The sequence below is a fragment of the Physeter macrocephalus genome, chromosome 8 (assembly GCF_002837175.3).
Source record: "Physeter macrocephalus isolate SW-GA chromosome 8, ASM283717v5, whole genome shotgun sequence".
Classification (NCBI taxonomy): Eukaryota; Metazoa; Chordata; class Mammalia; order Artiodactyla; family Physeteridae; genus Physeter; species Physeter macrocephalus.
Window position 1 is genome coordinate 79,463,964 of NC_041221.1, and position 17,245 is coordinate 79,481,208.

Below are 17,245 nucleotides of genomic sequence, written 5' to 3' on the forward strand. Positions count from 1 at the left end.
GCATTTTTTTGTGCAACTTTCCCTTATTAGAATGACAGTGGCCATCACACACCATTTCACTGTATCTCCTTCCATTTTTATCCTTAAGGTAAATGTTTAGAGGAATTTGTTGATTCCATGTGGTTAAGAACTTTAGAGGGGAAATAAAAGAGGTTAATGTAAAAATAATTGAGCATGGTTAAAATCTACACTTCGATAGATTTTCAAGTACCATAGTATAAATTTATTTAGAGTAGAATAATATGTTTTAAAACACGAGTTGTTTTTAATACTTGTTTATTAAACTAAAAGATTGTATCTCAATGGTTAAATATTGTGGAAAGTGAAGTATTTCTACTAGAATTTTAGGTTACATTATACAAAACAGCATGCTTTTTGTAAGGATGGGTGTTTTTAAACCTTATTTTAAGGTTTTATCACAGTCTACAGAAAGATAGGAAGGAATCTGTAGAAAATTTCTAAGCCAGCCAGGCATTGCCACTAATCTATCCTAGATATATGGATATCTTGAATTTGAAGATTCCAGGAAAATAGGGAAAGGCTCCCCTCTAGTGTTCTTACCCTTCCTGTAGGTTTCATATTTACAATTTAACTTTGTGGTTTTGGTAAGACAAAGTCTTCAACTTGGAGAATTTTCATTGGCACTGTTCATGTTTTCAAATGGCAGGGGACATGGGAGCCAGCATGTAACAATGCAGCAAGTGTTAAATTTTAAGTTTATCCAAATCTTGATTTATTTTTCAGCTTATAACTTTCTGGGCTTGGCATGGCTGATGGTGTAGTTAAAATCCTTCTGCCACTAAAACCCATTTTATCTTTTCTGTACTGGGGACAGAAAGTCGTTAATCCTCTTGTGCCTAGTAGTGTTTCATATACTTGTATAAGATTACTCTGAATATTATCCTGTCTACATTTAAACAGTTGAATCTGTAGAATCATAGCCTGCAAATTTTATTTTTTAACTTGTTTTTAGCACTTAGCTGTAATCCTAGAGTTCCTCCAGAACTCTTTAAAAATTTTGTGGGCCAGTGATTCTCAAGATAAATCATGGTTGTGTGTAGTTGTTACTATTGGCAATTTATAGTATTCTTCAGGTGCTTTGGGGTGAGGAAAAAAGATGCCCCAAATGACTTTTTTATCTGGCGGTGACAGTGGTTCCTACAATATTATAGTCTCCTATACAGAAACTGAGCCCACTGGGCATACATATCCCTCCAAGTAATTTTTTTTTCCAGTATGAAAAATATATATCTGTTGTAGAAATATTGAAAAGTATGGAAAAATGATAAATGAGAAAATAAAGACAATGTGTAATTTTATCATCTAGAGATACCACTGCTAATGTTTATTGTATTTTTTCCATTTTTTTCTATACATACATTTTATACAGTTAAGGGATATAAACAATGTGAACTTTTATCCTGTTTTTCCCTCACTTAGCATTATATCATAATGACCTGATAGTTTAGCTTTTAAAATTAACTTATTTAGTTTATAAAATTAAAATTAAATTTCATATAAATTATAAAAAATATTTACAGCAAAAGGAGCTAAAGTTGCTTATAATTTTACACCCATAAATAACTACTGTTAAAATTTGGTTCATATCTTTCTATTAATTTTCTAGGAAGACAATGTTTTTCCTAATATTAAGAAATAAGATTTCCTTCTACATCCTTGTAATAGATCCTTTGGGGATGGCTTATCTAGCTCTCACAAGCCCCATTTCTTTGGGCCCCTGAAGACCACATTGGTACTGGATGTCATCTAGCTATAGTGGAGTCATGCGTGGCTCATTACATTTTTACTCTGAATGTAGATTTGTCTGGAATTATACTGTTCCAGAATTGGGACATGTGGATAGCCATATTCTGCCAAGACTTCAGAAGAGTTACTAGAAAGCTGATCTGTAATGGAAGTGAAGAATGAAGCAGACATGCAAAAACAAGTAGGATGAAGGACACAGAAAAGATCTTAACAGCTTTCTATTTCCTTTATGAGGCCTGACTGTTCACCCATATTTCATTATTTGGATATTACATTCTCCAAGTAAAATTCTTACTCTTTTCTCTTTGAGCTATCTTGAGTTGGTTCCCTATTACTTTTTTTTTTTTTAAACCTTAACTTAGATTTTTTTATTGTACTCAAGTAAAAACTGCCCAGACCTACAGGGGGTGGCACAGAAAAGGAGTGGGCAGAGGTTGGGGACGCTGAGGATCAGAGCTCCAGCATGTCGGTCCAGTGTTCCTCTTCTAATTGCGAGTCCTCCTCTTCCTCCTCGGTGCCCATCCGGCACAGCCAGATCAAGTCTCCCCACAGCAGTGAGTCTTATAGCCAGGGCATTGGCCCTCTAGGGGCAGAAGCTGCCCTGGCTCCCCCTGCAGGAACTCCTCTGCCAGGCAGGTCACATGGGCCCTCAGGGAGCAGCCAGGGTGGGGGCAACACAGGGGGTCTTCTTCATCCTGGAGCACACGCGCGCACAGGGTGCAGCGGGTCTCGGCGTCGTGCTCCAGCTCGGACTCGGTGTCAGCCGCGCGGCGCCTCGGGGCTGAGGCCCGGGATGGCGGAGGCCCGAAGGCCTGCGGCACGTGAGGCGGTGGCGGCGGGCAGAGATCCCGAAGGGCGGCCACTGCGGAGGGGAAGCCGTGTACGATGAGCACCATCTTCCTGCTAACCTCAGGCCCCGCCTCCAGTCACAGGTATTTAACAGCCCTCCTCAGTTCCTCTCCCTTCCAGGCTTTCTCTATTACAACCCGGCCTTGTTTACCAAGCCCCCTGTCGGTGGACCAAACCTGGATCCTCAGTCCCCTTCCCCCTATTACTTTTTACTAGAGAATTTTAACTAACACAATGGCTTGTAATCTTTTTTTCAATGATATAAATATGTGGAATTTTTCACATTGATGAATTATTTCTGTAACATTAGTAGGTGTATAGCTACCTTTATAAGCATGTATCATATTTTTCAAAGTCCTGTTATTCCTTTAGGTTCTGAATTTCAGTTTTATTATAAATAATTTAATATAATTAATTAATAATTAATATAGTATAATCAAGGGATATATGTTGTTGCTAAATTTGGGGCCCAAGCTTGTGTTCTTTCCTTGGACAAGTTGTTGGGTCAAAGCATAAGTATTTTAAGATCTTCGATGTGCATTGCCAGATGGCTCTCCAGAAAATCGTACCAATTTGTGCCTCCATCTGCAGGATCAGGGCCTCTTTATTTACACTCTACCAGGATTGGATGTTCCTTTTCTAAAAAGGCTTTGCCATCAACAAGTTTGACAAATAATCAGGAGGTTTTCTGAGCATTCTGGTTTCCCAGAGATGATGGGCTCACCTGACACTACATTTTTATTTTTTAGTTTTGCTAAATAGGAGTGACCATGTATCTTGTATCCACAGAGAAATCTTCCACTTCCTGAAAGCACTAAGCTAAAGATGATTAGTACAGGATGGAAAAAAATGGTGCCCTCAGGTAGCCAATCCATTGAGCCTCTCTAGGTAAAACTAGATTGTGTTTTTTTTGTTTTTTTGGGCTGTGCTGGGTCATTGTTGTGGTGCACTGGCTTCTCTAGTTGTGGCATGTGGGCTCTCTAGTTGTGGCGCACAGGCTCAGTAGTTGTGGTGTGCGAGCTTAGTTGCCCCACGGCATGTGGGATCTTAGTTCCCTGACCAGGGATCGAACCTGCATCCCCTGCATTTGAAGGCAGATTCTTAACCACTGGATCACCACGGAAGTCCCAAAACTAGATTGGTTTTAACAACAGGTTATGTTTTCACAATTTTTAGAACAACTCTTAATTTTTAAGATCAACTCCAAATGATATCAGTCTGGACAGAAGATTCTTTTAATTTTCTTCTAATAATAACATACTTATTGGGGACTTACTATATATCAGAGACTATACTAAATGCTTCACATACATCACTTAATTCTCACACCAAACCTATGGTGGTATTTCTGTTATTGGCCCCATTTTTATAGAGGAATAGGAAATTATCCCAGTCACTTAGTGAGTGGTGGTGATGGGCTAGGGAGAGGCAGCTAGACCAATGTCCCGTGACTCTTACCAAGCATGGGGTTGCTTCTGCCACATGGTGCCACCTCTCTCCAATTCGCTATTTCTTTTTCATACTTCCACATTTCCAGTAATTCATATCCATCCTTTAGGGACAGTGGAACCTAGAAAAAAATTCAGTAATCAAGAAAATTACAACGTTTATTTCTGAAATCTTCAGACCAAGGCCTAGCGCTCCACACATGTGGGTAAGTACCTGCTGCCTGCTCTTCACAGCAGTGCTAACTTACTAAATGGTCTTTGGCATTTGTGTGTGTGTTTGGAGAAACTTTAGTTGAAAACAAATCCTTATTTAATTATTAGATTGGCTATGAAGAAAATAGGCCTCTTATGTAATCATAATAGCTGCTTATCCTGGATGAGAGATTATTTATTAATTTATTTTATAACTTTTTAAAGTGTAGTTGATTTACAATGTTGTGTTAATTTCTGCTGTGCAGCAAAGTGACTCAGTTATACACACATATACATTCTTTTATCTTCTTTTCCATTATGGTTTATCCCAGGATATTAAATATAGTTCCCTGTGCTGTACAGTAGGACCTCGCTGTTAAGAGATTATTTATAATAAGAAAACAAAACTGTCATTTTTTTACCACTGTCATATACTTGATGAATTTTTAGTTTCTGTTTTCAGGATTGAGCAAATTGGTACATATGTTGTCCTCTTGAAAAGTATGAAAAATAACCAGGTTTTTCTCTGAAAGGGAGCAGTGTTTTCATCAGTTGTCATCTTACGGCACGGTCTTTTTGGAGTTGAACTTGGAGGTTATTCTAAGAGTTTACTATGCAGAGATGTTGGTGTCCCCTGGGGGGTTTGTGTTATATTTGCCTTCTCACCCGGTACATTCTTGGTAGAAAGAAACTACAGCTGTTTGAGAATGTAGACTTTGGTGTCAAACCTGTATTTGAGCTTTGGCTTACTAGCTTTTTAATGTGGGGCAAATTACTTAACCTCAGTTAAGTTGCTTGGGTGATAGTTAATGTATCTATAAAATGAGGATAATAATCGTTTCTACTCATAGGGTTTTGATGAATAAATGAATTAAAAGAAGTGTTTAGCCCAGTACCTGCACATGAAAAGTGCATAATGGTTAAAAATTCTTATTGTCTGTCCATGTGTATTGAAGACTTCCAGATCTCTATCTCCAAGCTTGTTTTCTCTCCATGGTATATTCCTAGCTGCACACAGGACTTTGCCATTGGCAGCCTAAGCTGAAGCTTAACACCTTCACTGTCTCTGTCCCCGATGGATTCCTGATCTAGGTGACGGCACCACTTTCTGCCTAGTGCCCGAACCACATGCCTGGGAGTCATCCTAGACTCCTTCCCCTCCTCCCCCAACTGCTTCCAATCAGTCTCCAAGCTGTCCCGTCTTTCTCCCTAACTCACTTCAGCTCATTGTCTTCACTATCTCCTGCCTTAATTCAGGGTTCCTTTTCTTGAGAATAAATTTTAGTGGTTTCTCCAAAACACAAGCACTTGGTGGACTGCTTGCATAGGTATTAGGTTTTTCAGGATATTTGGCTATAAAAAGCCAAAGAGCTACTAAGAGCTACAAGTTATTTGATTTTTCTTTTCCGTGTGGTTTTACTACTTCCTCTTATTCATTTATGCTTTTATTTACATCCTGTGTATCTAAGCAAAATGAGCTGTTCATGTCTTAAAGAGTTATCTTGCAGAACTCTCCAGGGTGAGGAGGAAGCTGTAAGGAAGAAGATAGCAGGGGCAGCAGCGGATGGCCCCAGCCAAGTGACTAAGCAACCAGATAGGGCCCTGAAATCAAGACAGTTATTGGTTCTTGCTGCTTTGGAGAGTAGGCTAAAAGTTTGCTTTGATGCTCTTACCCTTCAGTGTTTGAGAGTCTAAAAAGGTACTGAATCATTGGAAGCTACTGAAATAACCCATTTAAAGGAAATGCCCAGGATAGTCAAGACTGTTATTATGTTAAGCAAAGACTTTAAGGTGAGCTAGGAGTAAGTTAAATGCAGTGTGTTCCGGGAAGATCAATCATGGAAAGTTGATCCGGTAGCGAAATTGCTAAGTAAAAACTAAGGATGAAATGGGAAGCACAGGTGAAGGTTACCCAGCCTGTGCCGCAATTTAAAGCCAGGGCTTTTCTCCTGCGGATTAACTTTTGAGGAAGATGTAACGAGCTGAAAAAGCAACTGAAAATGTCCAATTCTGCTTAGATTATTTAGATCATGATTTGGAAGAATTTTGCCTTTATTGATTTGGGTAATTTTTTCAGTTTTAATTTTGATTCCTGTTAGAAATCTGGCATGTGTCAGGTATGTTTAGAAGCCAAAGCATACATGTAGTTTCAGCTGTCACAGGCCCTAGATCAGGAAAATAAATATTGTATGTTCTATCACTAAGTGCTTCACATGATACAGAGTTGAGTAAGAATTTATGAAAAGGGTTGTTAGTGTCTTCTTTGAGTTTCTAAATTAGAATTCTGCTTCTAGATGAGGTTTTTTATGGGCAGGATTACCTTCAGGAAATGTGGATGTGAACTGCTCCATGACTGGCTTTTAATTTTGGTATTTTTGTTGGAAGGGGTGACTGTGTCCTTCTGTTGACTTTTCCCTTGTTATACACATTTCTTTACATTGTTTATAAAGCTTTTTAAATACTTTGAAGCATTTCCATATTTCTTTACTTCAAAATTAAGATATCTGTATAGTATTTGAGAGGGTTTTATTTCTCCCTATTTATAATTATATCAGTGCTTCTCCAAGAAAGAAATATATACTTATCTTGAAGTTAAAGCTAACCTAAGGTAGGTGTATATATGTTACTAGTGAATGGCATAGTTTAAATGCCTGAATATCTTTTTTCCTGTCATCACTATTACATATAAGTTAGTGTTTAAAATTTGATTGGGAGATATTTTCTTGAAGAAATTATACACATCATATTGAAACCAATATACTGAGACTTGAATCAGAATGAGTTTGCAAAATCTGGTTTAATTCATATCTGAGGAGGGTAGGGGAGCATGTTGTGAAAATACATATGCACAGGAACCTAATCAATGCTAGACAAATAATGTATTAGTTTACAATATAATAGGATAACCAGAAATTCAAAGGCTCAAATTGAGTCCATCAGCGGTAATACAATTTTATATTTGGCTCAAGTGGCTGTTGAGTATCAAATGGTGCTGAGTTCCTCCAAAGCACCTCATGACCCCCCAGTCTTGGAAGGAGTTTCACCACAGTCTCAGAAGAAATCCCAGTCGTGCTTTTATTTCTTTTGGCCCTTGGGAGTCATTGCTGCCCAAATACAAACGCAGGCCAGGGATTTCCAGTGGCCACATGTTATTGCACAGAGAGGTCTGTTCTAAGCAGACCCTTATGGCTAAGACGGTGTGAGATTAGCCCTTAAAATAGTGGTCTAGCATTAACGTGGTCTATCAAAGCATGTTAAGAAATAGCTCCTTAGTGATTATGTACCAGCTACTAGTTATCACACAAACAGAAAAGGCAACGTGGCAGCTTCACATTTCACATGAAAGACTAGCATTAACTGGGCCTGTCTTGCTGGCTTAACTTTCACATAAATCTAGTGATTATTTTAATTTAGACCCAGGAAAAAATGATTTCATACCAGTCTTTTCTTCACATAGGTTTGTGTAGCATTAAAATTGTTATGGGTTAATGACTAGGCCATGAAGGCAAAATGTTTAACTCTCCTTTGCCAAAACAGAAACAATCTCTGTTCTGACTCCTGTCCAGTTTCCAAAGAACAAAACATACATACACCTTTGTTATTGCACATCTTTCACACAGACTTGTGTATGTATAATATACATATATATTTTTTAAATATGCTACACATAAAAAAGACTATGGCACTTTACAGAATACATGTTTAACAAAGATCATTACACCACAGATGTTTGATAACTATACAAAAACCCTTACACAATTAATGTAACATTGTTGAATTAGCACACAGGTTTAAAAAATCCACAGAATCCAAAGCAAACATTTCTGCCTTCTTGGAGTTCATTGAGAAGCCCAGCCCCATCACAAAACTTTAAGCACAAACGCAGGCAAAAAATAAATAAGACTTGCTGGTAGTAGTAATGGTTCAGGTATATTAGATTTTTAGACTGAGGCGCTTGATAGAAATTTATTAGAAAAACAGGTGCGGGTCAACGATTGTCTAATTGTTTTTAATCTATTTCCTTCTAACACATTCCTCCTATTCAGTGGTTTTTAAACAGCCATGCAGTTTTCGTCTAGACTAGCCTGATTTTGATATTCCATTTATCCCAACTTGAAGCCTGGCTAAATGGACTAAAGGTTTAAAAGGCCCACATTACCTTTTTACTCTTTCTCTGCTAGAGAAATTTCATCTCTGCTCTGCTTAACAAATCAGTGTTTAAGCAGTTTTTAGTGGTTTGGGGTTTTGTGTGTGTGCATGTGCTGTTTGTTTGTTTTTTTTTTTTTTTGGGGGGGGGTGTCTTCTGTAGTATTCAGACTAATGAAGTAAACACTGTCAAGTGACTTTCTTCTGGCCACGAGAGGTCACATTTTCGCTCATGACTTCTGTTATCGGAGTGACCTAGGAATATCCCACCCTCCACCACCCCTCAAGTGAAGGCGCAGTCAGGCAGTAAAGATGATGGACGTGCTTAGAGGATCCTCTAAGCTTATGACTTGTCTGCGAGGAGAGTGAGAGTGTAAAATTAGTGTTATAACATGGGTTCTCTATCTTGTATAGAAGAAAAAGTAGAGCGAATCTTGTGATGATAAATTAATTTAAGAAAAAAAATTGGGTTTTAAATGATTTGCCTGATGGAGGGAGTTGCTTTTTTTTTAAATGAAAATTATTGCCAAGGGTTAAAAAGCAATGACTGTGATGGCATCAGGACTTGGTGAGAGCATACAGATGCACAGTAAGGGACTGGAGTCCTGCCCAGTGGCTGCCATAACCTATTATTTCTGTGTGGTGTCAGTTATTGTGTCCTGAGCCCTTATGACAGGCTGCTATGAGGATACATATTTACCCCTTGAAGTCACAGATGTACATCTTGCTTTTACTCTGAACTTTGGTCTAAGAATGGTGAGCTCATGAAGACCTGGTTCCATGCCCCTGCCTGCCTGCCCTTTACCTCATTATCTGTGATAAAACGGTTTCTGGTACAGGCCGAAGGCTAGAATGGAATTAAACTGGAATGGAACAACTAAAGCAATTACTTGTTCTGCAGCAAGGCATGGTTTTAGACTCGCACAGCTTTAAGATGATTTACTCAGGGCAGGGTTGTAAAATCTGAATCAGGGTTCTATGCCTGGTGGGGCTTAGCACACAATACCTTGCCCAAACAAGGTTCATAGTTATTTGTTAAATTTTCAAAACAAAGCAAGCCCTCAAGTAAGCAGATTCATAAGCCTAAAGAGACCCGTCCTTTTAGTCCTTCCAGAAATTTGGCAGGTCCACTCCATTTGCTTAAGTTGCGAAGAAGTGTTTCTATCGCATTCTGCAATTCTGAAGCTCAGGATAATACCAGACTAGGTTCTTTCTGGTCACTTTGATCGTTCCAAAGTAAGTTTGAAGTGATGGCTAATATCATTTTCCTGAATCAATTATGTTGGTGATTTATAGAAACTAGATTAAAAGCCCCTGAATCCTTTTTAATATAGTGGTGTTTCATTCATTTCGTAAACAGGTATAGGCAGGTGCTATGAGCTTGGTCTAGCTCTCATTTTGCATTAACTTTCTATCTACTCTGTGCTTTCCTGAGAATGAAGCCTTTGATGTAACTCACCAGTTATAACATTAAATTGCTCTTTCAGTCTGCTTTCAGGACCAACACCAGTAACTAGAAAAACTTAACTCCCGTCTCTAGCTCCTTTTTCTGCACAGAATGCCATCCTACTGCTGCTGGGGGGTGGGAATACAGCTGAATACAGCACGGTTACCGCACAGTGGGAAAAGGCCTCCCTGGCAAGTGCTGAGATTCTGGCAAGGTCTCCCAGTCACCAGATGAATGAGCCACAGCTGGCTCGGAGACCTCCATCCCTGGAATCAGGAAACAGAGTGAGGTTTCCTTTGGCAGTCAAAGCGCAGTCCTAGCCCTAGAAGAACAACATGTGATGTCCAGTGCAAGAGGAGACTTGGCCAGCACTGGTGCTAGCCTGGCTGCTGGGGAGTGGAATGAATTTGTCTCCACTAGCAGGATTTTGTACTTTTATTCTCATGATTGGACAGGTGCTTATTCTTCTTCCTTTACTCAAATTTCTAAACTCTTGGAGTGACAGATCAATTGATCCGCCTGACTCCGGAATTCAGCCTAGAATAAGTCCCACCACAGAATTCCACACTGTCCCTGTTGACCCCTTGGGTCAGCTAAGCAACAGACAGTGTCTTGCTCGGCCCTTTAGCACACATCCTCTCCCCGGTGGGTGTGCAGTCTTCATTGTAGTCTCCACCTGAGACAGTTTGAAAGAACTAGGAGGAAACAAAAGCACCAACCCCCAAACCTCACTCTGAGGCAGAGATGCTCACAGGCATGCAACCTGTGCAGAAACGTCTCTAAACAGCCTGCAAATCTGGCCAATGGTCTCTTCTGTTACCAGAGAAACTGCTGCTTTAATGGTTTAGACCATCATCCTTCATTGAGCCTTGGGGGGAGATGGAGTCTGACTGACAGAACTTAACTGCATGTCAGGGTTTATGTACTAGTTTCATGTTCCATCTCTTACAGTTTGCACTGTGGCCCTCCTGTGCAGTCACTCTGTGCAGCTGGGTGTTGCCCGTCGTTGGTCCTGGCAAGGCTCAGGGCTGTGGAACGTGGCTTTGGTAGGTAAAGGCTAGTTCTTCACTTGATTCAAACGACAGAACCAGAAGTGAAGTGTTTCACAAGGTTACACGAGCAAGAAAACGGCACTGATGTCTCTTCCAAACTAAAGGAGGCAGATAAGGTTTTTCCCCTCTTCGATTTCTTCTTGTACTTTGTCACTGGAGGTGGCAATTTCTGCTTGTGCGGAGAAGACGGCACAGATGAAAGTGAGGACCGTGCCCCCGATGGCGGTATAGAAGGCCCAGCCCAACGAGCAGTCTCCGGGTTTGTAGGCCGATGCGTAGTGTCCGCAGTAGCCTATGGCCTTCTGGCAGCCCCAGCCAGCAGGGTAGAGTATCAAACCCAGGATAAGGAAGAGGCCTGCAGGGCAGAAGAAAAACAGGTGAAAGCCCCGGGCTCTCCAATGGCAAGTGAGTAACTGTACCAATCTGTGTAATGGCTACTTGATTTGCCTGCTCTGGGCAATGGCATCCGTTCTGCAATAGCAAGTGTTAGGGACTGTTTTAGTTAGGCAACTAAGCCTGATCAAGACAATCAATCACTTTATTGAAAATATTTTTAGCTAACTGTACCAATCTGTGTAATGGCTACTTGATTTGCCTGCTCTGGGCAATGGCATCCGTTCTGCAATAGCAAGTGTTAGTTAGGGACTGTTTTAGGCAACTAATCTGGCCTGATCAAGACAATCAATCACTTTATTGAAAATATTTTTAGCTGCTTTTGTACATATTGGAATGTGAACCCACTAATAATTTCTCTTCTAGAAAAGCAGGTAACCTTGTTACTACTTCTTCCCACAGGGCTCTTACTGCAGTGAGCAGTTCCCTTTTGGTCTAAGGCAGAGGTCGGCAAACTAAGGTCAAGTGGGGTCTTGTTTTTGTAAATAAAGTTTTATTGGAGCACAGCTATGCCTATTCGTTTAGGGACCGCCCATGGCTGCTTTTGTGCGGGAACAGCACCAAAGCACAGCACAGTGAAGAGTTGCTACAGACCCTATGGCCTGCAAAGTCTGAAATATTTACCCTCTGGCCTTTGGCAGGAGAAGTTTGCCCACCCCGGTGTGAGGGAATTCACAGAGAACCATGGTTAAATGCGAGAGACCACATCTTAAACTGGGTGTCATGCTTTAAAGATAAACCCACGAGGAGTCTGTTTGCTGGCATTCACCAGCAACCAACCGCATACCTAGGACAGAGACCTCTATGTTTACATATACATCGAGAGGCCACTTGCAAACTCCATAAGAACGTTTGGTCTGAGTGTTTTCAAGTAAGCTCAGCTCTGAGGAGACGCTAAGAAGCTCTGTTTCCACCTGCTGACGCCACCACAGCACTGCCATACTCAAGGCCCATTTTTCTCTTCCTCCAGCTGTTCACTGTGAAATTGAGAGTTCTTTTTTTCCTGCCGGCCCTGGGGGTCAGGAGCTACTCCAGGGCAGGATGAGGCAAGGCAAGTGAGGCACAGACCGTCGTTCTCAGGTGCCCGCTCTGTGCCTGCAGCAGCCTGGGAGGAAGCGCCTCCCTGACACATGGCAGAAGCTGCCTACAAGGGCGTCCAGACCCCGGGAACACGAAGGGAACTGAGCGGCCTCAGGTCTTACCGACAAAACTTTCTTGGTAGAAAGGGTGCTGCGGGAAGAAGATGGCTTTATTCGACGTAGCAGGAAGAAATAGTTTTCTTTGAAGAATGTCACCTACATAATCAAGATCGCTAATTCACAGTCAAAAAGACCTGTTTTTTAGATACATTGGACTAGCAGTTCTGTCCTCTTAATTTAAGCTTACTGTAAATTCTCTTTTCCTACCTTTACTGAAATCCTCTGGGGTTACCACACCAAAGCTTCCTAGGCATTTACAGCAACTTCCTGACAAAAAAGAACACGACTGCGTTTGTGCTAGTATTCGGTTTGAGGAAGACTGTGTTTCAGACCACAGATCACAGCTGTCATGGAGAGCATCTTCTCCCCGATCATGGCACTAGAGTGGGTTTTGGGGTCTGATTGTCCCTACTTCCCAAATTAATCCCCTTGTTCTCCTCTGAAGCCCTCGCGGGGCTTTCTAGCAGGGGTGGAACAGAGGGAATCCATTTACACGCTCACGGTCTGAAGAAGAGCGATTCACAAAAGAAGTTTTTCTAACTGTGCAGCCCTTATTTCTCCGTAGGTCGGGGTGCTGGGAGCCGGGTGGCAGTGATCCGTAGCTAGGGAAATGCGATCCAGTGTTGGGAGGCGTAAGTGAAGGGAGCGGCAGCCCAGACACCTGGAGAGATGCTCTTAGAAATGAGCGGGAGCTCGGAGCAAATGCTCCCGAGGATCAGGCCGCCTGTGGAGAACGTGCTGCTGCTCTGGCATATGCACAGTCCCGGACCAGCAATCCTGGTCTGGGTGTCTGGCTAGAAGTCACATAGCAGAAAGGCCCCTGTAGTCCCTGTGTGAGGCTAGGACACAAACCAGCAAGATGGTGGACCACAGCAACAACTCACCAGGGGGTCGGGCACTTAGTAGTCAGGGTCTCTAGGTTTGGAGTAAGATAGAGGTCTGAATCCAAGCTCTGCCATCTACGAGCTGGGTGACCTTAGAGAAGTCTTTGAACCTAAGTAGGATTACTCACCTGTAAAGTGAGCTAATCCTTAACTCATAAGGTGGGTGTGAGTATTATGCAGTCTGTAAAGAGTACTTGCTGTGTCCCTAACAACAACCTGGAACGCAGACTAGCGCTAGGTAACAGGGTAAAGCCCTTGGCAGGCCCCTTCCATGCAGAGGCACAATCAGTGCAAAGTTTACCAGTTATGAATAGACAGGCTGGCCTACTGGGGGGGCGGGGCTGGGGTGGATATTCTGAAAGGTGTCACAACTGGGGAGAGGAGGCTACAATTAGTACCCTTGAAAGAATAAACTACTCTCCATCTGAACAAATGTAACTCAGCTGGGGAGATCTACGATGACTGAGCTAATTCTTTTGCATTTCTAAGCCTGTGATAAATCCTGATTAATTCCCACCTTGTTCCCTAGGAAACCTCATCCAAGGCACATGGAACCTTGGGAGCTTCCTCCCTCAGGTCCTAAGTTACTGCGCTGGAAACCAGAGGCACCATCAGGCACCATCGCTGGGACCTGTATAAGGATTCAGAGGCACTTAGAGCACGCAGCCTGTGGGCAAGGGAGTATTAACGGCTCTCCCTTTTACAAGACCAGAGTGTTTATATTTGAATATTAATTGCACACATCGTTTGTATTATGTGGCTTAAACAAGTCCAATTAGTAAAATTAATGCATTTTAATATGCATTATAACCCTTGAATTGTAAGGGTTTCTCTTTATGGCAAAATACTTTTCTTAACCACCCTTCTCTAGAGTGGCTGTTAGCAATTTACATTCCCACCATCATCACAGCAGGGTTCCCTTTTCTCCACGCCCTTTCCTGCACTGGATAGGGGCTAGGGACAGAAGACAGAAAGCAAGGAGTCTGCTGTCACGTAGCAGCTCTGCTACCCTGTGCTGGGCTCTGGCTTGTAGGATGCACAAAATAATGTGGCTGTCTCAGATCCCTCTGGGAAGCCAGCAGATTTAAAATAACTATTATTTTAATATCATCAGACCCCTTTTTGCAGAACACTCAGGAACATTCACCCCTGTCCTTCTCCTTAGCTGTCCTCTTTGCTGGAGGCTCAGATAAGGTTCCTGAAGTGCTTCAGGCCTTCTTAAAATCTTGTGGCTGCTACTGGCCAATCGATCTGTGAATGAGGACAGCAGGGAGACTTATCATAAAAGGGGGTGCTATGCTTAAGCATCTGTCAAAATCCTCAGCTTGACTATTTATAAAAGCCCACAGGGCAGTCCCCTGGGAGGGTGACAGAAAGTGGCTCTGGTATGTCTGCGAGCCCCAGTGCATGTGATGTGTGCCCAAACGACAGGCTCCCAACCTGGGCAGCCTGGCTGGTGGGCCTCTCCTTCCAAGCAGTCACCAGAGCTGCCCCTAGCTTGGTTAATGCCATGAAAACACAAGACAGTCGGAGAGAGAAGACAGCCGGCCTTCAGGTGAGCAACAACAGAACAAGCATTTGTCGTCTTTCCAGGTATTTAAAAAAGGCTCTTCTACCAAAGGGATTCCAGAAATTTTCATGATTCAGGCGGCCACACACGGCCCTCGCCTCGCCCCGCCCCGCCGGGCCGGACTCTCCACCGCTCCGGGGCCGGCGCAGCTTCGGAGCAGCCTGGGCGCCGGCTCCTGGGCCCTAACAAGCGCTCCTTAGTCACAGCCGTCATCTCAACAGGTTCTTTCTGCTTCCGAGTAACATTATCGAGAAGCCCAGAAAGGTTTCCCAGCTCAGAGTAAAATCCAGTTTTCCCTCCCTGGCCCTCAAGGTCCTCTGTGTCCCGGCTCCCAGCCGCCTGCCTCTCTTGCCCCTGCTCTCTGCTCCAGCCATACACCAGCCATGCAGGGGCCTTCGCTCTTGTTATGCTGCTGTCACCTGCAGTGCCCTTCTTCCAGACAGCTTTCCAGCCATCTTCTAACGCCACCACCTCCTTGGTCTTCTGGTCCCGTCTATTTACAATTTCAAACACCCACCTCTCCCTTAACTTGCCATCCCCCCTTCCTTGCTTTATTATTTCTCCTTAGCATTTATTACTGACAGAATATATTACTTTGAGTCATATGAAACTGTCAATATTTATCCATTTTTTACCTACAAAAATGGTCATTTCATGTGGTTCAACCTGATACTTCACTTAGTTATTCTGATTGTTAATCCACCTCCATTCTAAACTTTAAGCTCCACGAGGGCGGCGCTCAGAATAGTGCCTGGCACAGAGCAGACTCTTAATAAAACTTTATCAATGTCAGTGCAATTTGTTTTGCAATACAGTTTTTCTAAACCATAGTGCCCCTGGGGAGAACGAGTAAAATAACTTTGGCAGATGCCAATCAACAAGAATGAAGCTATCCCGGCAGGAAAAGAGATGCAGACTCTTGGTTGGCTGGCTTCTCCTGTCACACTGCCTGTTCCAGGCCGGTGAATCCCAGGGGCTAGAAGGAAACATATGCCCCAGATTCCAAATCGGCTTGATGACACCTGCTACCAAGACAGAATTAAAGTCCACGACTTCTTAGATGGGCACATCAGACAGCAGGCAAGAGAACATAGTAAGACATATACCAAGTCTGCTGCAAATGTGGTGTGGCTTTTCTAGTCATCAATTTGGAGTGCACCAGGGACTGTCGGCTGAGGTGTGCTCTGGATTGAGTTTCAACGTAAGAGCCACACCAGAAAATGGTCTGCTCTCCCCCGCAGCTCCTGAAGCGAGGCCAGCCTATCTCTGGGGCCTTTCCATCTCCTTGCCTTAATGCATCACAGTTTTCGTTGTGTGTGAATGTGTGTTGGGAGGGTGGCAGAGAAAATAAGGGACTAGGCCAGTGGGCGTGTGATTTTTCTTCTGACTGGCATCTCTTCCTGGTGCCTGGCTGAGCTGCGACAGGCCCAGCTGGGAGGAGGAGGAAAAGCAGGCAGGATGATACTGGCCAACTACCCAAGAAAACAGCCACCACTACAAGAAACCACAGGCAGTTCAGAGGGCTGGTAACTTCTGCAGTGGCTCGACTTGATGATACCCAAGAAGGTACCATTTTCCCCAACCTTAAGAGATACCCTCTCCCTTTGTATCCTGTCTTTTCTCTTGCTAACAGCCTCCCAGTTCATTGTACCAAGAGGACTAGAAGATGCCAGCAGATGCTCACGATGGGGTCACTTGGGGATGACTCAACCTTATCTGGGAAAGAAATTAATTAATTAAGAAAGAAATTAATGAACGGGAACGGATGGTTAATCACTTGGACTACCCCACAGATGCCACGCCAGGTTGGAGACAGAGCCCTGACAATTTACCAACGCTCACCACAGGGTGCTGGCTCTCTCATGGGCACCAGCTATCACACTGCAACACCCATCATGTCCCTCTGCCATTTTAGTAATATTTTCCCCTACCTGGAAGGAGCTTTCAGACTCAACCCTGGATTCCCAGCAGTTCTATCCTGCTACACAGGAATTTTTAGAGTCTATGGGTGACCTAAACACGTGGTTTGGGTTTAATTCAAATAATTAGACTCCATGAGCTCTGAAAGGGAGAGGGTAGGAGCTGTGTTTCATGGCTGAGTTTCCAGTGCCTTAAAAAAGACGGTGCTAGGGCGTCCCTGGTGGCGCACTGGTTGACAGTCCGCCTGCCGATGCAGGGGACACAGGTTCGTGCCCCGGTCCGGGAGGATCCCACATGCCGCGGAGCAGCTGGGCCCGTGAGCCATGGCCGCTGGGCCTGCGCGTCCGGAGCCTGCGCTCCACAATGGGAGAGGCCACA

The 17,245-nt window shown here is 43.1% G+C and overlaps 2 protein-coding genes across 13 annotated transcripts in view; both read right to left on the minus strand.

The window, feature by feature from the left end:
- Nucleotides 1-1,585: 1,585 nt before the first annotated feature.
- Nucleotides 1,586-10,886, minus strand: LOC129392330 (structure-specific endonuclease subunit SLX1-like). Its single transcript, XM_055086632.1, has 3 exons — nucleotides 10,799-10,886; nucleotides 4,075-4,186; nucleotides 1,586-2,629 (listed from the first exon to the last, which is right to left on the minus strand). The coding sequence occupies exons 2-3, from the start codon at nucleotides 4,145-4,147 to the stop codon at nucleotides 2,304-2,306; spliced, it is 399 nt and encodes a 132-aa protein (XP_054942607.1). The 5' UTR covers nucleotides 4,148-4,186; nucleotides 10,799-10,886; the 3' UTR covers nucleotides 1,586-2,303.
- Nucleotides 8,435-17,245, minus strand: part of LHFPL2 (LHFPL tetraspan subfamily member 2) — a 183,917-nt gene continuing 175,106 nt past the window's right edge. For 11 of the 12 annotated variants that reach the window (XM_028493004.1, XM_028493014.1, XM_028493007.2 and 8 more), the window contains one exon: nucleotides 15,584-15,923. In XM_028493004.1, the coding sequence (XP_028348805.1) occupies nucleotides 15,658-15,923 (266 nt within the window). In that variant the 3' untranslated portion in view covers nucleotides 15,584-15,657. Of the gene's footprint in view, nucleotides 11,257-15,583; nucleotides 15,924-17,245 lie in introns of those variants that run through there. The other variant, XM_028493015.2, reaches the window with a different exon arrangement.